Source organism: Panicum virgatum, chromosome 9N (genome assembly GCF_016808335.1).
Source record: "Panicum virgatum strain AP13 chromosome 9N, P.virgatum_v5, whole genome shotgun sequence".
NCBI lineage: Eukaryota > Viridiplantae > Streptophyta > Magnoliopsida > Poales > Poaceae > Panicum > Panicum virgatum.
Genome location: NC_053153.1, coordinates 19,858,324 through 19,879,170, shown reverse-complemented (window position 1 = coordinate 19,879,170; position 20,847 = coordinate 19,858,324). Strand labels below are relative to the sequence as shown.

Genomic DNA, 20,847 nt, shown 5'->3' with positions numbered 1-20,847 from the left:
TTCAGGAATATAAACACAAGGAACATGGATAGCATACCTGGATCTGGATGGCAGTATTTTTGGTATTGTTTCTCCACATGTTTGATAACCGCAGTAATATTCTTTTGAAATAATTAGACTGGGTATTGCAAAAATAAAGTTAGGATATTTGTACTTGGTTCGCGAAAACATTACGGCACTGATTTTCAATTTTGCTAGCAATGTTTTGACGCGCTATGCTCTTCCACCGGCAGATATCTCCTCACAGTTTTGAAGCATTGATTTTCTACAACAGAATTGTTGCACTGATTTTCTACATCAAACTTGCAGGCCATGCTTGCAAAAAAAATTATCAATTTTTCTTACTACTCCCTGTGCATGTTCGATTGGAAACCCTGTTGCAAATGGTTACACTGTTGCTGCTGATGTGCTTTGTCTAATTTTGTGATGTGTAGACATCAGCATGTTTGAATCAATGAAATGCCCGTGCCAATTCCTTAGATATAAAGCTTACTTTTATTGCAGACTTTTTTGTTCCTTTTTTTTTCTTTCTTTACTACATATGTTGACTGCAACTTTCTTTGGAACAATGTAGGATGGATGATTTCTTTATCGATCTCAACAATGCAACACAGGGTGTTGGTGTTGGAGAAGTTTCTGAATCTTCCATGAGCGGTTCTGCTTCCAAGGTGGGGGCAACAAGAAATAAGCTGTAACACCCCGGTGTTAATTTTTGGTGCTAATCATGTGTTTAGTCGCTAATCAGGGTTAATCACCATCATTAGCGTAACCGAGTCCACACGTTAAGCATTGTTTTAGCCGTGTTCGTCTACGTTTTTCTCCTTGATCCGAGTCTCAAATCAACTTTCGCCCAAAACGAAAGTTGTAGATCTTTTCTTTCCCTACAACTTTTATTTTGGCCAAATTTCAAGTTCCTATATGGAATTTTGAGTTTCAATTGGTCAAAGTCTGGTCAAAACTAGTCAAAACGATCTCTGTGCTACACTGTTTGTCACTGTGTTTGCCCGTACCGCGACCGGTGATGTGCCGGCGACTCCACGCGTCGCACACGCCGACAATCCTCGCCAGTCATGTGCGCCGCCTTATCCGCTCCCAGCGCCATCCCTATCCATTTCTATCCCCTTCGTCCTCGTCAAGCCGAGCCCGAGCACGAGCGGAGCTCGTCGTCGTTCGCCGCTCCGACCACCCCCTCGCCGCTCCGCTTCGATTCCTCGCGCCCCAAGCCGAATAACTTCGCCCTCCACCTTCACCGCCCCTCTCTGAGCCTGTTCGTGCCGTTTCCCCGGCCGAATCGGCCCTGCGCCGGCCGGCCGCCATGGTTGGCCGCCGGAGCTCTGCCCCTTCCCGTCGAACTTCCTCTCCCGGCCCTCCTTAGCTCTATTCGAGCGCACGATGAGGTTCCTCGCGACCTCCTCCTCCTCCCTAACCTTTTCCCCCTTGGATTCCGCGGCTGCCGGCGCCGGTGCGCCGCCGCGCCGCCGTGGCCACCTTGTGCCGCCGCCTATGCCGCCGCGGGCCGCCGCTGGCCCCAGGGCCGCCTGGGCTCCCTGGGCGCGAGTCAGCCCCACACCTCCGCCGGTCTGGGCCGCCGGCGGCGGAACGCCGTGCACCGCCGCCGCCCCTGCTCTTGCGCGCCGCTGCCGCCCCGCGTGCGCCTCCGCCCCACCCCGCGCGCGCAAAATAGGGGAGGGGGGCGGGCTGGGCTCCCTGACGGGTGGGCCCCAGTCGTCAACCCCCCCTCTTTTACAATTTGTTGTCCATTTTCATTTATTTTTTTCGGCTAAAAACTTCAAAAATGGGTAGAAAAAATAGAAAAATACAAAAAATGCAAACTAAATTTTTTTAGGTTTCTAAAATCAAGATCTTCATAAGAAAAATACTCAGGCATGTGAAATGTCACTTTTGCCCTGCTAAGAATTTGGTTTGCATTTAAGCTAGTTTATTTAATACCGGTTGTTCCGCTGCTCTAAAAATTACGAAATTTATTCAGTAAATTAACTTTTGTATGTGTAGTTCACTGAAAAATTTTCAGGTGCATAGCCTATGTGCGTTTTTGTGGATCTATTGTTGCTCAGTTTATTTTGCTAGGGCAAAAATAAATGTTTCCTTTTTGCAATAAAAGTTAATAAATTTTTCTTGCATGTGTTGTCAATGTATTTTTCATGCTAGTAAAATGTTGCTACTTTATTCATGTCGGCAAGTTGAGTTACTGCACGTGTTTCACTCCTAACCGCAGTTTTCTTTTTTGCGCTGCCAAATAATCTTTTCTCTCGGTGTAATCATTGCATCAAGAACGCTTGTGTCATTTCATTGCACCATTTTAATTATTGCATGTCATCCTTTTTCATACGTGTAGACGTCACGAGCGAAGCCGTCTACGAGTTGGTCGCCGAGCCGATCCAGGAGCCGCAAGCAGGGGAACCACGAGCCGAAGCAGCCGTCGAGCCAGATCCAGAAGTCGCTAACCCCGCTGACTGGCAAGGCAAGCCCTGGAGCATGACCCTTATTTTAATTACTCCATGTTATATTTAAAGTATTGTGCATTTACGTTCAAGGAATTGATTGGAACCATAGATGCATAATCTTGGATACCCAGTGTCTTTACTAGTTCAGTTATCGCTAGCACTGCTATGCTAAGTAAACTCGGTAGAAGACGGGTGATTTCCTATCACCCGCGAGATATAGGGTTGTTACTTCAGACAGTTATATGAGAATAATGCTATGAGAATGGAAATGGAGACCGGGCGGAGAGAAGGCTGGACATGACCGTGGAATAAAGGAAAGTTGAGTCTCCGCCTGTGTCTATTGAGGACCGTACCGTTGTTGGCCGTGCTGACCAAATTTGAACAGTACTAACCACATGCCGGGAGTAGGAGGTAATCGAAACTGGTAAGCTCAGTAGCATATGTGCACCGGTAGGCGGACTTGATACTGTCTTCACCAGTGGAGCTAGTATACAAACTCATGGCTGACCCTTCGTTGGTATCGGTGGGGCTAGCAGTCCCGGGTCGCAGGGCAGTTCGGCTGTTCGGTGTGCATATGTGAAGGGTTGCCACGTAGGGTCCGACGGGGCCTATATGTGACGTGTGTGTTAGGTCCACCTTGCAAGGTTAAATCGGATCGATTCGCCGTGACTCGCGGTTATGAGAACCTTGGTCACTTCGTCGCATCGTAGTAAAGAAGTGGAATGAGACTGGAATGGAAGAATGGAGTTGTATGTTACTAAAGATTAATGTGTTCAATCATGTATGCTCTAGAGAACTAGGCAAACCTAAGTTATGGCGGTCACCTCAATTGACGCTAAAATATTGAAAGTAAGGATTCAATATTAGCAGCTTTTCAGCAAAATAACTCCAGAGCCAAACAGCTTTGCATGTCTAGATAATGGGCTAAGTATACCCATGGATGGGTAAGTCTTGCTGAGTATTAGAATACTCAGGCTTGTCGTAATATATTTTTAGCAGGATGCGTTCCGGAGGACTTCGAGGAGATCTGCGCCTCGTGGATCGGTCAACCACTTCCTCCGGGTTGGTTGGTCGAGTGGGTCCCGTCTTCTCCGTGAAGTTCGGGCGGGTGAGCCTCACATCAGTGGGCAAGATGTGAAGCTCGTCTTCTGTCGTCGACGTTATCTATCGTATTGTATTTTGAGATCATGTTTTAAACTCTAAATTACTTTCCGCTGCGTTGAACTCTGAGGTTTGAATTGTAAAACTAGCTTGTAAACGCTTACTGTAGATTAAGTTGGTACTTCTGTAAACTCGGGTTGTAAATGACTTTGAACATTTTTATTGCCGGTAATCATCTGTGCTCGTCTTTTGGCGAGAGTTCCTGTGTAATCGATCCTGGTTACAGCAGGCGGTCTGAGTGTACTGGTTGAGTGCAGAAATTCTGGTTTGAGGTTAAGTGTCAATTGTTGCACTTGATTGGTATTATTTGGACTGTCGTGTGACATAAGCAGACCAACTTCTCGGCGTATGAAGACAACATGCTCTGCAAATCATGGCTGGAAATTAGCTGCGATCCTGTTGTCAACACCGGCCAGAGGAAGGAAGCCTTTTGGATTCGTGTGCTCAACTGATACAATTCTAAATGCGGCACCTATCCGATGAGGACCCAAAAATCCATTATGAGTCATTGGGATCACATCAAGGCTGAAGTAAGCAAGTTCTCTGGATACATGGCTAAGATGATCCGTTCCATTCCTAGTGGCATGTCGGATGCAGATAAGTCAGTGGCTGCTGCTGCTGATTTTGTAAGTGTGGAGAAGCACAATTTCACCCTCATGCACTGCTGGCAAATCATGAAGGATGAGCCCAAATGGATGGAGCTCAAAAAGAAAATGGACACCCCTCAAAATAGTGGTTCCAGGGAAAACACACCCCCCTAGTGTGCAGCGAGACATTTTCGATCTTCATCTCGAAAAGTCTTCATCAACTAGCCCATCAAGAAAACGTCCCATGGGGAGGACACATCAAAACATGCTAAGAAGAAAGTTGCTTCAGCGTCCTCTGAGTACGTGTCCAAGATGCATGACCTATCTGTTCAGAAGATTGAGTTATTCAAGGAAACAGAGGGTGAGCGCAAGGCCCGGCTCGATGGAATTGTTACTCTAGAGAAAGTGAAGGTAGAGGAAGCTCGCGAGCACTGCAAGAAGATGCTGGACAAAGAGAGGGAAATGTTGGCTCTGGATAAGAAACGGCTTCACATGAGGCTAAAAAGGAAGAGAAGGAAGAGGACGAGCGCATTTTGGCCATTAACCTTGATCAATGACTATCAAGCGCTACAAGAAGTTGATGTCTCAACATCATGGACCAACTCAGTGAGGAAGTTGGTGGCAAATCATGTTGGTGTGCTGTGTAATCTGGGATCTTCTAAATACAATTGAATAGTATTATCATGGCAAACAATATAAATTTGGAAGTTCAATGAACTTCTTGCATGATTTCCTGTACTTTGTCATCAAGATGCCAGAACACGTACACCATTTACCACTCAAATAAATGTGAGAACCTGAGTATCCAGTATCAAATGCCTGTGTGCTGCCGCCAACCAACCCAATTTGACAAAACAATGCAGCTACCATTCTGCAATGACAGAAGTACAACAACCAACCCAGAATCATTTTATAATAGATACCATTCGACTCATGTAATTTATGACTCATTCCAGAATTCAGATAAAGATTTGCCATGTTCACATGAACTGAAAATTACAACTAAAGCAAAAGAAAAAGAAAAAACTAGGTTGAACCATATCACATCCAGTTGTGCTCGATGAGATCCTTCTAAAGTTGGATATGGCGAGCTTGGTCACGCAACTTGTGATGTGCTGCTACAAACGCTTCCCGTTCCACTACATTTCCACCTGAAGGATTGACTTGTCTGCCAATGTTGTCGAAGTTGGTATTGATGGCCTCATACTTCTCATCCTCGACAATCATGTTATGCATGATAATACAAATGTTCATAATATTAGAAAGCTGCTCCCTGTCCCATCCATAAGCCGGCCCACGGATTACTGCCCACCTTGCTTGAAGAACTCCAAAAGCTCTCTCAATATCCTTGCGCACACCCTCTTGCACAGCAGCAAAATGTTGTGTCTTCCTCTCCATAGGATGGCGAACACTCTTGACAAATGCTGGCCAATCAGGGTATATACCATCTACAAGGTAGTACCCTATGTCATATGTCCGTCCGTTTACAGTGAAGTGAACAGGAGGTGACTCTCCTCGGATATATGCTGAGAAAATAGGCGACCTCTGCAATACATTGATATCGTTGCAGCTACCTAGAAGGCCAAAGTAGGCATGCCATATCCAAAGGTCATGAGATGCTACAGCCTCCAAGATCATAGATGGGTGCTTCCTGTGTCCAATGAACATGCCCTTCCAAGCAGTAGGGCAGTTCCGCCATTCCCAGTGCGTACAATCTATGCTACCAAGCATACCTGGGAAACCTCGTCTCTCACCCTCTTGCAGTAGACGAGCCACATCGACAGGGGTTGGAGAACGCAGGTATTCCTCCCCAAAGGCAGCTATAATAGCATTGCAGAAATGGTTAAGAGCCTCACGAGTGGTTGACGTGCCAATTTGCACATACTCATCAACGGCGTCTAACGGCAAACCATACGCCAGTATGCGCATTGCGGCTACCACTTGCTGCAAAGCACTCAATCCTAAAAGCCCAGTACAATCCTCGCGTTGCTGGAAGTAGCTGTCCATAGACTGAACTGCATTAAGAATGCGGATGAACACGTGACGCTTCATACGGAACCTGCAAGATAGAAAATGTAAGCAACATGCACATATTGAGAGAAAAGACAATAATTTGACTCGCTGCACACTGGGGGGGACGTTTTCCCTGGAACCACTATTTTGAGGGGTGTCCATTTTCCTTTTGAGCTCCATCCATTTGGGCTCATCCTTCATGGTTTGCTAGTAGTGAATGAGGGTGAAATTGTGCTTCTCCACACTAGCAAAATCAGTAGCAGCAGGCATTGACTTATCTGCATCCGACATGCCACTAGGAATGAAACGGATCATCTCAGCCATGTATCCAGAGAACTTGCTTACTTCAGCCTTGATGTGATCCCAACGACTCATAATGGATTTTTGGGTTCTAGTCGGATAGGTGCCGCATTTGGAATTGTATCTGTTGAGCACACGAATCCAAAAGGCTTCCTTCCTCTGGCCGGTGTTGACAACAGGATCGCAACTAATTTCCAGCCACGATTTGCGGAGCATGTTGTCTTCATACGCCGAGAAGTTGATCTGCTTGTTCCTTGTTGCCCCCACCTTGGAAGCAGAACAGCTCATGGAAGATTCAGAAACTTCTCCAACACCAACACCCTGTGCTGCATTGTTGAGATCGATAAAGAAATCATCCATCCTACATTATTCCAAAGAAAATTGTAGTCAACATATGTAGTAAAGAAAGAGCAATAAAAGGAACAAAAAAATCTGCAATAAAAGTAAGCTTTATATCTAAGGAATTGGCACGGGCATTTCACTGATTCAAACATGCTGATGTCTACACATCACAAAATTAGACAAAGCACAGCAGCAGCAACAGTGTAACCATTTGCAACAGGGTTTCCAATCGAACATGCACAGGGAGTAGTAAGAAAAATTGATAAAAAATTTTGCAAGCATGCCATGCAATTTTGATGTAGAAAATCAGTGCAACAATTCTGATGTAGAAAATTAGTGCTTCAAAACTGTGAGGAGATATCTGCCGTGGAAGAGCATAGCGCGTCAAAACATTGCTAGCCAAATTGGAAATCAGTGCCGTAATGTTTCCGCAAACCAAGTACAAATATCCTAACTTTATCTTTTGCAATACCCAGTCGGATTATTTCAAAAGAACATTGCTGCGGTTATCAAACATGTGGAGAAACAATACCAAAAATACTGCCATCCAGAACCAGGTATGCTATCCATGTTCCTTGTGTTTATATTCCTGAAGTGTAGTAACAGTAAATTGTTTTGAGGCGCTATTTTTTGATACTACATTGGTTGTGTACCTATACATTTGTGGTAACAATTCATGCCTCCATTCTGGAGAGTTTTTCTTCAAAATAAAGAAACTAGCATTGCCCGCTTAGTTAGGGAAAGTAATTACAAAGTGAGAGAGTTGCCAAAGCAGAAGGATCAAAACTTGGGCAGGGGCCAAATTGGTCAAGCTACAGAAATATGGTTAATCCTAAAAAGATTGATTACAGATCCTCACTCATGTATCAATTTTGCCTATAAATGATTTGAGTGCTTCTATATATGTGCTTGTTCGAGTATGAAAAATTTCAAAAGGGACAGCAACACGGTCCTCACTTTGGAGGCGATTGGGTCGATCCGGTGCTCTCCAGAGATGCCGCCGTGGTGGGTGCTGCGTCGCTGTCGGGGACGGGCGCTGCGGGTGGTGCCGGCAGGCCATGGATGGAGCGGCGTGGCGCGGTGCTGGGCCGGCGCGGGTGGAGTACATGGGGGAGGCGGCGACAGCGAGAGGGAAGTGGCGAGGAGGGAGAGGTGGCGACGGCGAGAGGGAGGTGGCGAGGAGGGGGAGGCGGCGACGGGCAGAGGGAGGCGGTGACAAGGGGGAGGCGGCAACAAGGGGGAGGTAGCGGAGGAGAAGGCCCCCCAAAATTTGGGGAGGGGACGGCGTCCCTAGACAATCGAGGGTTGGATCCAGGATGCCGCTGCGGATGGTTTTTGGGGAGAAAACCACTACAGTACCGGTTCAGGGTGGTTTAGGGGCCACCATTGCAAATAGCCTAACCCCCGAGGCAACAGTTAACCCCCGAGCACCATGCTTGGTCACCGAGTGAAAGAGCATAAATGTTTTCTGACACAGGCAAAACATACAGCGGAAAATTTTGCAGTTACAACAATAATCACTGCCTGACAGCAAGAGCAGTATTTGCCTGGCAATGGTACACTAGTGTTAGCATCCTACAACAGCTGATCTAGTATTTGGTATTGCCATCTTCCATGTTTGAGCTGCTACCACCTTCACCAGCCTCGTTGGCATCGTTATGGCTCTGGCTGCGCATCTTCTCCGAATACTTGGCAAAGGCAGCGGTAAGGGCTGACCTCACATTGGGATCTTTCTTCTTGAATGCCTCTTGTTTCTCTGCTGTGTTTTCTGATCTATCATTCGTCGATGAAGGTTGACCTGACGCTTTCTCTCTGTCGGGAGAATCAGGGACTACAAGGTTTGGGCGGGTGGAAACCCGTTTGAACGGCTCATGGAAAGTATCATAAAGTCGTTTTACCTACAACAATTGAACAAATTATATGCACATTAATTAAAGGAAATGGGGTCCGTCATGCTATCAAGCAGAACATCAAAACACTCCAAATAGTGTTTTTGCAGTTCCTGTAAAAGGCATAACAAATGTGCACATCGCACAGCAACATTGACAATGAAAGGTAGAAAAGGTAAGTGAATGCAGTACCTTCCGCTCACCAATTCCTGGGCAACGAGCCAGCTCTTCCATAGAAGCATTCATAACTTGTGAGAGTGACTGAAAAAGTGAAAATAAATTAAGTACATACACATTTTCTGCATACTTAGTTTCTAGATTACTGCCATATGAAAGTGCAACAACATAATACATTGTCAAACAATTAATATATGAAGTGCCAAAGATTCCAGGTCTAAGTGATCCTTTGTCCAACTTACCCCAAAAGATGAACCAAGTGTGACAACATCTGTTTTATTAACATGCCGAATGGATGTAAGTGCATGTCTCAACTGCAAAACAATATCCAAAAGAACGTATATAAATAATCCATGACACTTGAAGATGTAATAGTTAATAATATTGGACTACCATCAGCCCAAATGGGCAGTAGAGAGAAAGCTTCAATATTGAAACCACTTGCAATGCTAGAAACATACTATTGAAAATAAACAGCACTAAGGAAGCTGAGGAGGAGCGGCAAGGGTGCTTAGGAAGAATACATACCCGTGATAGATAGTCATTATCCATGTGCTCACGGATATTGTCAGCTGGCTTGTTTTCGTACACTTTGATAGTCTCCAAGTACCGACCACATTCCTCCAGGCTACGAGAGAACAGTTTGCCCAGACAACTTACTCTTTAGTCTTTACAAGCATATCGTTGCATCATTGATTCATCACGCAACATTCCAGTACATAAATGTGTTCTAAAAACTCCCCGATTTGTGTGATGGAGGCCATTAAATTCATTCTAAGATAAATGAAAATAAATGTGTGCAACTGTTTCAGAATTTCAACATTGAGATGCTAAATAACATTTTCTTGAACAGAACTGTACTTCACAGGTAATACCGCAATACATAAGATCCAGAACGAGGTGATCGCATCGCAGAACTATATTTATATTCCATAGAATTGATACAAAAACACATGATATAGCACAGAGAATAGGAACAAGAATATTACTCAATCCAAGCATATTAGGAAGCTACAGAATAATACCTCCAGCCGCACAGGAGGGTGCAGTCATGAAGCAGTGCTGTTCTTGTAATTTCATGCAGAGGCTTGACTACATCTTCCTATGAAGAGTGGGATTGCTAAATTTCTTAAGTTAAGATGTTTTAAAATGCACATCCTATGACAAAGCAAATATATAAGTCAAGAAACTGAGACTTACAACATCAATATGGCACAAGATGACACGCAGCCTGAAATTCTTTTGCAGTTCTCTTATCCGATAATACAAGTAATCTGGATGTAGAAGATGGTACCTGATACTGCATCCACACAACAGAAACTGACCAGTAAAAGGCACAGAATGACAGTAAGGACGCGCTCTGTAGCACCATCATGTCCTGATAAGCAACACTGAAAATTGCTAGCACGAAGGAGTAAAACTAGAGAATTATTCTTACAATAAAGGAATCATCACATAGCTAAGACGCAGTGTTGTGGGCTTCAGGCAGGAAGAAAAATGTCTCATGGTAGGTGCACAATCAACTAATCTATATATTCCAATTCAGAGTTTCTAAAGTTGAACCGAAGACATAACGAGATGCAGAGAATGAGAAGAACCTCAAGTACAACGCACATGACGATTGACCGAGCACATAGTCCGGCACGACATCGGCAAACGCCCACCTAGCATTCCTGATGTGCTTCAGCAGAGGGTTCCCTCTCTGTGCAACAAGAATGAATAAAGACTCGAAATTTGCCATACAAGAGGGGTGGGTTGGGGGGGGGGGGGGGGGTGTTAGAGATTGAAGTGCCATGGTGCCGGTAATCGCGTCCCAGTACCTGCCTATGACTGACGAGAATTGTGTTCTTGCTCTGGGACTGAGCCACCGGCGCGGATGAGCTAGCCTGAGGCGGCCTGCGCCAGGAAACCGAACTCATCAGAGTCGAGGCCGGCGTCGTAGGGATTGAGACCAAGAAAAAGGGGAGGCCAGTATACATACCTCGGGGTGGAGGTGAGCTGGGGAGGCGGCGGGGGAGGCGAGTAGAATTCGGAGGACTTGAGGAAGGAGAACGACTGCGAGAACGACCCCGACGACGAAGAGGAGGATGAAGCGCCGGGGGCGCCGGTGCTGTTTAGAGGAGGGTTGTAGGAGGGCGGCGTCGAGGAGGAGGAGGATGCGCCAGTGCCGAAGACCTCCTGGTAGGACGGGATCTTGATGAGGTTCTTGCCGGGCTGCCGCTCCGGCGGCCCCTGCTGCTCTCCTCCCCCGTCCATGGCGGCGCGGGAGCCCGAGAGGCGTGTCCGTTCGAGGACAGGGAACCCTGACCATCGCTGCCACTGCACGGCACCTGAAGAAGCGAGTAGCACGGTGCACGGAGAAGTTTTGCTCTGTCGTCGTCATGTTTCGGCCAGATCCATGGGCTTTTTTCTGGCCTCTAAAGCCCATGGGCTAGATTCATCGTAATGTACTGTTGTTGTAGTAGTTTTCTAAAATATAAACGAGGTTGTCTGTTTGACCAATTGGATAGGTGGCAATTGGTGTGAGTATGACACTGATGAAACCACGAGGCAAAGTTTTTTTTTTGTGCGAGGTAACTACGACTTTAAAGATTTTTTTAAAATAGAGAGCATGTGCTTCTTTCGAGGGTTTGCACTACAGCACATGCTGTGTAAATGCTACAAAGTAGCTAGCCGTACCCGCTCAATCACTCATTTAGCCTGTTTAAATAGCCAGTATATACGAATAAATAGCTAAGTGTAGCTGCTGGTAATCGATGTGAAGTAGCTGCAGCTGTAGGAGCCGTAGCGTTGGCTAGCACATGTGTTAGTGTGTGACTACTGACTACGCTTGTCGGTACCTCTGGACTAGGGTACCCTCTCTTGCTGTGTCAAGACTCGCGTAGTTATCCGTAACTACGCCCTAAGAGGCTGAGCAGCCGGACCCCTGGAGTCCAGCTCTATCTCACCAGACTAACGGTCCAAAACCCGCTTCCCGCTCGGGGACGGGTCCGGTGTCACCACGTGTCCTAGAGATGTTGCTGAGTCTATACGAGAGCCTCGTAGTTATCCTTAACTACGCGCTAACGGCTTGAGCAGCCAGGCCCTCGCGGTCCGAGGCCTTTCTCACCCGGTCAGCGGCCCCGGACCCGTCCCTTGCTAGGGAAGAGTCCAGTGACGCCACGTGTCCCAGAAAAGAGAGCGCTCAACCAAAACAGCCAGGGCCCTGGACCCCCCACCGGGTCCCGGACCCCCATATACTATCCGGACCCCTCAGCAGGAAGGGAACAGACACCCCGCCTGGGAGGGTCCGGAGCCGCCACATATCCGCAGGCACAGGCACGCGCGTGGCTGCGAGGCTTCCTCTGGAAGACTCGCCCACCTACCGCATTCAATGCGGGAGGCGTTAAGTGCGCTCTGCCACAGCATAGCCCGAGGTGATTTTTGTCAGGCTGTACTGTTGATCGCGCGTTACCAAGGCGCACAGAGCAGCCGCTGACGCCACCCACACCACGCGCGTCAGTCTGCAACGCTAGTTAGACATGACAGTTCGGCGACGGAGTATCATAACGCCTACGCGGTAGACCCAACTGTCTACGCCGCAACCTACACCGCCTCGACGGGCACCTCGCCGATGGGACAGGTGAAGACCCCCCTCGGACAGAGAGTTTACAGGGCGATGAAGCGTATCCGGCAAGAGATTCACAAAGCACTGTTAGTGTCTTTTTCGTGGTATACTGTACATCCTCGTTGGGCCCAACTGTCGGGGTCCAACACCTGTGTACGCGCCTCCCTTGCGCTATAAAAGGGAGACGCCCGTTAGATAAGAACTCAAGTCGAAACAGGGGACTTGGAGGCAGAGGCTAGACTCATCCACAAACACAAGAGCTATACAACTCTCAGTGGACGTAGGGTATTACGCTCCGGCGGCCCGAACCACTCTAAATCCTCGAGTGTTCGTGTGTGCTTGATTCATGAGTAGATCTGAGGAATCGCTTGCACTTCCCCGAGTAACCACCCTCAGGGATTAGGCGGGTGCACTACGCCACCCGGCTGTGGCCCTCCTCTTAGAGCCATGACAACGCTAACGCCACACCCGTAGAGCGGTCGCGCATGCGGCAGTGTATGGATTTTGTTGTATTGATAATGCACTTACATAGTTACATATCTGCACAGTTATTTTTAAAGGTTCCAAGAATGAACAACATGGGTATGTATGAAGGAGCAACATCGCCATCATACAACATGTGTTTATCTTAGCAAAGAACACAAATTGTTATCTATTACAATGAGCTTATGTAGCTGAATGTCCGTAAGAAAGGGCAAGTGAGCGATCTTGGCATAGGTCTCCTGCACATATCACTCAGAGAGTCATGGTCAAGGTTTCTATAAATTTTACAACCTGGAATCCCAATTGGACAAAAAAAACCAAGATGAAAGATTCAAGCATAGGTCACTATATAGTAAAACCGAAGGAATTTGTGTGCTAAAAGATAGAAATCTATATATGATGGATGGTTTGTTTTTATTTTGTTGAATTAATATCAATGATGACTAGAAATAATCTATATATATCTTACTTTTGTTTTGAGTTTTTTTTTAATTGTACCAACTCGTCAAGTTGGATGTTTAATCATAGTTTTTTCTCATGTACGTTTGATATTGGCATGCTAAACTTTTTGATAGTAATATGGCAGAGGCAGACTAATCTTATGTAGTTCCATGATGTGGGTTTAAGTTAAAAATACGAAAGGGCAAGTTTGGACTTTGGAGGCAAATGGGTTAAAATTCTAAAGATCAACAATCCAAGAGAACAAAGGTTAGAATTACCATCTACTTCCTCTGTCCCAAAAAACAAGTCATCATATGAATTTTAGGACAAATTAACAAGAAGTTAAAAATAACAATATTTGCCCCTATTTATTATCCATATTTGGCATTAATTGGTTTTTTGCAAGTACATGAAATTTCTAAATAAGGTAAGATGGCTTATCTTTTTAGGATGAATTTTGAATTCTAAGATAACTTATTTTTTTAGGACGGAGCGAGTAGCTGCATACGCTTGATAGGTTAGTAGCCGGTCATTTAGTGTACCTCCAAACTGATAGGTGATGATGGCATATGGAATCTCTAACGTAATTCTAAAGTTTATCAAGCAGCTGGTCGCACACGTGTGTATGGTAAAAAAATAACCTTCTTTTTGCCAGGAAGAAGTCTTTTAATTTTCTTCAAACTTTGGTTCTCCGGCGACATCGACGAGGTGGTGGTGATGATGACATTTTAGAATAAAGTCTCTCCGCCTTTTTCTACCTCAATGACATCCGTTCTGACGCCGACGAAGGCCAAATAGAAGTTTGTTCTGCCAAATTTGAAGGTTCTCTCTAGATCTTTGCGGTTAGTGTGTCTAAGGAGATGCAGTTGACTGTCTTTTGTTGTGGAAATTTTGACCTCTTTTTTCGATGAATTCTGTGACAAGATCCGGTTCTTCAACTCTCTATTTTGGTGGTGAAGGATTGCATGTCTGTGTTGCTTGGGGAGTTTCCCAAGTCGATGTTCTTTCAGCGATTGCTAGATCTCGTTGTAAGCAACAAGTGATTTTTACCAGGGTGGATCCAGTAGGGGGGCTGAGGGGGCTCCAGCCCCCCTACCTTCATGAAGTCCACGGAGCCTCCCTAAGCCCCCCCCTAAAATTTTTAGCCATGGTTGAAAGGGAGGAGGAAGAAAAGGAGCAATAGGAAGAAGAGAATGTGAAGTTGGAGGAAGAAGAAAGGAAGATGAGCCCCCCTATTGTTCAGCTTCTAGATCCACCCCTGGTTTTTACGATCTTCAAAACCTTATGTGGCGATGACGTTTGCAGGTGTCCCTTTTCCCTTGCATTTTTAGTGTATTTTTCAAGTTTCGGTTGATGACGAACAATCAGGTGGAGAAGACGAACAGAGAACTCTTTGATGTAATTTTATTTTGTCTCTTTGTCATCTTGTGTCATCTTGTGTCAAGTACTCTTGTTCTTTTGTACTACCAATCCTTTTTCCTTGATATGAATAAGATATGAGACACATTTCTAGTGTCTTTATATATATAAAAAGAAAAAATGGCTCCATTGCTTACAACTAGCAAGGTGGCCCGCGCGGCACACGCGTGCGATAGGTTGACAATAATTAAATTTTCAATATGGATTTGACATTGCAACATTTTTACTTATTCAAGTATATATTTGGCAAAAGTAACAACTGAAAATAGTCAAGCACGCCCAAGCACATCACAAAGAAAAGACTGAACCCCCCCCCCCCCCCCCCACCACACACACACTATGCTCTTAACTTCATGGAGCCCACTTTCAATGTTTGTCTTAATTATAAATAAGATAACATGTCATGACAGTTCTTTTCCTTCAAAGGATATGCAGCATTGAGAAAAAAGCCATCAGCACTTCAGAAAGAGACAGAAAGATGGCGAACAGCAAAGAGGTAGCATAAAAAGGTAAACTCTTTCTCTCTGCAGAGCTCGCACTGTTTCGAACAGTTTTCCAATCAATGGCTTTGAAGCCGCGATGCAGGTTTCAGGGAAGGGACCCGACCTCGAACTAGGCTTCAGCTAGCTAGCTCTCGGGGCCTGTTTGGTTTACGTTAGCACAAGTAGTACAAAAATTTTGACCGATAATTAAGGGTAATAAATAAAGGTAATTTACAAAACTAACTCCACAGCCGTGTTCTACTTCGCGAGACGAACCTAATGAGGCAGTTGACCGCACGATTCGAGGGTGGTTACTGTAGCATTACTGTAGCCAATCATCGATTAATTACTATCATTAGATTCGTTGTGAAAAGTTACACACATTCGTGAAAATTTTTTGCAAATAAACTTCGTTTAGTACTCCATGCATTGAAGATTCTTTTCTCGGGAAATGTGTGCTAGTAGTACTGCAAGTAAACCAAACAGGGCCTCGGGTCCGTAGTGCAGTCAAAGCCCTGCGACGTGCATGTACTGTTAATCTTCAAAAAAAAAAAGACGTGCATGTACTGACGCTGTGATGGACGGCGCCGCGGCTGGTCCATCCAGATCGGCTGCTTACCCCATTCAAATCTTGCTGACCGGCCCACCACTGTAGCTTGGCAGCAAGGCTGCCCGGCCGGCGTACGGTCCGAACGATCAGTAGCGTCTAGCGTGGACAAGGCCTGAGCCCAAACCCCAGAAAGTCTGGGAGGGGAGGGGAGGGGAGGGGACGGGACGGGACGGGACAGAGCGGGACGACAAGCGTGAGATCCCAAAAGGAAAGGATACGAGACTGCGAGATGATGCGATGGACGCAAAAGGAGCTGATAGATCATAGGAGTAGATGATGGCCTTTGTCCGTTCAGACTTCAGAATCGAGACGCGGTTTTGCTCTGATAATAAATGCGCTCGGATTTCTTTTTTTTTTGAACTTAAATGCGCCAGGGATGCTGGAAATCGTCGGAATCCGTGACGCACCTGTCGCATCACGCCAGGCCTGGGCGTATCCCTGCGGCACAATCCTTAGCTACTCCACATCATGACAGGACCCCCTGGCTGCCTGCTGCCGGTGGAGGTCGATGGCACTGGCAGATGGCACAGGCACAGGCAGAGGCAGGCCCTTTGAAAGCTGCCGCCGATGACGGAAGGCAGGCAGGCAACAAGGAGGAAAAGGCTCGCACAGCACAGTGCCACAGTGCCATAAACTGAATGCGAATGATGCCCCTACTAGCTGAGATGGGTGTTTAACAAAGGATTGTGTAAATGTTCAGATTTGCAAGTGTGCTTATGCGAAACCACCTGCTGATGCTTGTCTACAATTTGTTTGTCATTTGGAAGGAGAAAACGGTATCATTAACCCAGAGTTGCAATGGATTTTAGATGGCGCTGATAGCCCCCTTTGTTTTCGATCGGGGAGCACGATGATGACGATGTGCTAACCTAGAACCCAGCTTGAGCGAGAGACAGAGACCCAATCACGCTGTCGGGATGCTTGCTAACCCGGGCCACTACCGGGGTGGCCCATCCTGCGAGCACAAGCACAAGCACGGGATTCGAGCTTCGCGCGAAGCCCCTTGTCTTGTCCGCACGTCATGGCAACGGGTTCCCCAAAAGCCTAGCATTGGGCTCTCTTTTGCCCTCTGGAGGAAAAAATAACAGATACTCCTATATTCGTACTAAACACAGCACACTTGAAGTGCATAGCCAAAACTGAAAATTCCTTGCGTTTGACGGCACAGACATGCGGGCCGACCAGTCTCGGTGTGATGTGTGGAGAGTTCGGTGTGGCTTGGCCAGTTGGCCTATCTTTCTCCACAGATAGCGCAGCACACGTTGGAACATAGGTCAACTTTTTTTTTAAAAAAAAACCCACTGGGGTGGCGGCCTATCGCTTACCGCAATTTTTATGAGCATTTTATTTAAAAAAAGGGAAATTTATCTGTGGCACACTCTGAAAACGTGATTTTGTGCGCTGCACACCGCACTCTCCAAATTAGTGTGTAGCATATCCTGAATATTTGATTGTGTGTGTGGCACATTGACTCCATTAAACAACTCTTTTACAATCTGAATGGTGAGAGAAAAGACCAAAATGCCCCCAGAACCCATGCCCGTGCCAGTGGCCGCGCCGGCTGCCATTGCCAATGGGAAGGAGTCTCCTCTAATGGGCAGCTTGGAGTTCTACCACTTCCACCACGCCGAAGACCTGCTCGACCACCACCGCTTCAGCACGAGCTCCCTCGTCGAGGACTTCTCCGCCAGCCTTGACGCCGCATTCCACGGCCCCGCGAAGAAATCGCGGCGGTGGCGCAAGGCGTGGAGACTCTGGGGCCTGATCCACCGCCGTGCCGCCGGGCGCCGCTCCGACGCGGCGGACCGCGCGTTCTCGGAGCCCTGGCCAGAGCTGTGGGGCCGCTCCGCCAGCCGCGCGTCCGCCCAAGAACCACAGCGCCCGCGTGCAACGGCGGCGCTCCGCCAGCCGCGCGTCCGCCCCAGCACCCGCGTGCGAAGGCGGCGCCCCACCGCGAGTGCGTCCGCGCCACCCTCCGCACGCGACGGCGGGGCTTCGGGAGCGTGCGTCCGCAACCGCGTCGGCCCCCGCGCCCGCGCCACCCGTCCGTGCGCGGCCCTGGCGACCTCCATGTGTGCGGCGACGTTGCCGCCACCGGGGCGGACTCCGCGGCCCAACTCTCCCGGGGCAAGAACGCTGCCGCCGCAGGGGACCTGCAGGCACGCGCCGCGCTGCACGACATCACCAACGAATCCCCCATCATCGGCCTCGCCGCGGGCGGCCTCCACGGCTCCGCCAAGACCCCCGCCTCCACCGCCGCCAAGACCCGCCGCAGGGCCCCGCGCCGCATGCCCGGCTCCGGGGAGGCACTCCTGCGCTGCCAAGTCAAGGCGCTGCTGCACAAGGTCGAGGAGGAGCAGGGATGCGTCCCCACGGCTCTCGTCAGGCCAGCGCGCATCCAGGAGCTTCTTGGGGTCTCCAGGTCGCCGGCCCAGCTCCTCACGCCCACGCCGGCCAACACGCCGCAGATCGGGCCCGTCCACGCAGGAGCGCGCATCCAGGAGCTTCCACGAGGACAATGAGGATGAGGAGTGAAGCAATGTCAGTCGTGTTCAGATCGGGCATTGCCGTGGTCTCGGCCGCCAGCCTGCGCAGCGCCCCTGCAGGCTGCCGCCCCCGGTGCCCCGCCGTGCCTGTGCTGGCTCTGCGGCTTCAAGCTCCTCCTCCTCGCCGCCAGCCACGGGCCGCTCCTCCTCGTTGCCGGCCACGGGCTGCTCCTCCTCGTCGCCGGCCACGGGCCGCTCCTCGCCGCCGCCGGCAAAGCGTGGATTGGCGTCGAGGGTCCAGGCGGCACGGGCCAGAGGTGGCGTGGACCGGCGTCGAGGGGCCACGGCGAGGCGCGGACCGCCACCGTAGGGTGCGAGGTGGGGCGGCCGCGGGAGGCCGCGATGGGCGCGGCTGTGAGGAGACGGAGGGGAAAGAGAGAAGAAGAGATGCGAGGAGGAAGAGGGCAAAGGGCAAAACAGTCTTTTTATCTGACCTCTCAGTTGAAAATGAATAGTTTATTGGATGCAGTGTGTGGTAGACCAAATGACCCTTTCGCGGTGTGCTGGGAACAAATTCGAGTTTGGCGGTGTGCTATACACAAAATCATGCTTTCACAGTGTGCTGTGGACAATTTCCCTAAAAAAAAAGGCACGCAGAGAAGCATCGCATGACACGGCACAAATGCACAATCCCTTTCCTCCTGGTGTTTCTCTATTTCCCAGATCCTTCGACTCTATACGTCCTAGATTTTTTCTTTAGAAAAAAGTTCAATTTATTGCTCGACGCTGAGCACGGTGCACCATTTACGCGCCCGGCGATGGAGGACGATGCGCGCGCATCCATCCTGTGAGGAGGCTCCCGTTCGGGCCAACCTCCGTCCAGTTCATCTCTTCAGCGGCAGGCTGGAACAGCGAGACTGCGAGAGGACACCTGTGCGTGCGGTGCGGCGTCGGCGGCTGCTGCTGGTCCTTGTCCTTCCTCATTCGCACACACCTTGGAGCTAGCTGTGCTCTGCTGTGCCGCGCACAATCCTGTGAACGGAATAAATGAAAAAAAACTCTCCAAACGGCATATATTTTATATATAAATAAAACAACAACCAATACGTGCAACATTTTATAATTATACTAGAAACTGCAAAGCTAGCGGCACACAAGTACAGTCAGTGCCCAGCACAATCATCGAGCCCGGGCGCTCGCGGACGGCTGGAGCGCGTGTACGCTTCCCCATCATTAGCCCGCACAACCACGCCCCTAATCATCGCTAGCCGCTCGGAGTTGTATGCACTCTTTTTTTTTCCCCTCTCGGTCACAATTTTATTTAGGATCAAGCTGCTTCACCGGAAGGCATTATTACCAAAAAAACAGGAGCTTCACGGATCTTAAGCAATGTTTTGGAGAAAACATTTCCCATACCAGTAACCAGTGGCAGCTCGCTCTTGGCGCGGCAGACGCCAACTGCCAGAGTTGCATCTCCTCTGCAAGCCGTCGTCATCAGCCGCTGGGGGGCTCCAGATCACACATTGTTTAGCAATTAGCACAGCGTATTCTACTGCTCCTACTGTTTAACGACAACAGGAGTCTAAACAAACGCGGATGGACACCTGAAAGCGGCGTGATGGCAAGGCCGCAACCGCAGCCAGCCCGAGACTAATGAAATCGCAGTTGACGACGATAGGTTGGGACGTTGGGTGACCGACCCGGTTCGTCTCCCCTCCTTCTGTACCCAATCATGGGAGACCCGATCAGAGAATTTGGAATTAGCGACCGAGCCGAGCATCATGGCCCTGCAGGAAGCGGCGGCACCCCGGCACGGCAGGTGGCAGGAGGAGCCGGCCGCCGCTGGCCGGCCGGCTGGCCGGCGAGGGCGCTGCGACGGACCAGACCGGCGGCGGCGGCGGTCCAGGTTTAGCACTCGACGCGGGCAAGCCAAATGACACAATGAGAGGGATTGTTGGTGGTACGAAGTGCGAAACCGCGCTGGAAACTGGAATGGTGGGTTCGGACGACGTTCCACATCAACGAACGTTCCCAGGAACAGGGCAGTTGCTTGTTTTTCAGTGCACGTGTCGTGCTCTGGGACCGTGAGTCCAATCCCTCAACTAGATTATAGCTGACACCTGCTGGGTCTACGAGTGCACAGTACCATATTTCTATGCAAGTATACTTGGTTCAAATTCAAACTAGATCATTGACCTTTATGTAACGAAAGACTGCCGTCAATCCAACAAAAGTACCCTCATGGTTGTTGGTTTTGTTGGTGAGAATTTGCTGCTCGTGGCAGCTGTACCGTACTGAATTGGAGGCCAGAATGCCAATGGACCTCTCGAGCCCGTAATTCAGATGTCACACGGTGCAGTCAGGTTTGAACATTGTGACAATTGT

General features: G+C 48.5%; 1 protein-coding gene across 1 annotated transcript; it reads right to left on the bottom strand.

Moving 5' to 3' along the window:
• Nucleotides 1-8,316: 8,316 nt before the first annotated feature.
• LOC120688403 (DNA excision repair protein ERCC-1-like) lies at nucleotides 8,317-11,273 on the bottom strand. The gene is made up of 9 exons (XM_039970717.1): nucleotides 10,916-11,273; nucleotides 10,755-10,830; nucleotides 10,533-10,636; nucleotides 10,135-10,234; nucleotides 9,960-10,036; nucleotides 9,463-9,562; nucleotides 9,177-9,248; nucleotides 8,950-9,018; nucleotides 8,317-8,766 (listed from the first exon to the last, which is right to left on the bottom strand). The coding sequence occupies exons 1-9, from the start codon at nucleotides 11,188-11,190 to the stop codon at nucleotides 8,458-8,460; spliced, it is 1,182 nt and encodes a 393-aa protein (XP_039826651.1). The 5' UTR covers nucleotides 11,191-11,273; the 3' UTR covers nucleotides 8,317-8,457.
• Nucleotides 11,274-20,847: the final 9,574 nt, after the last annotated feature.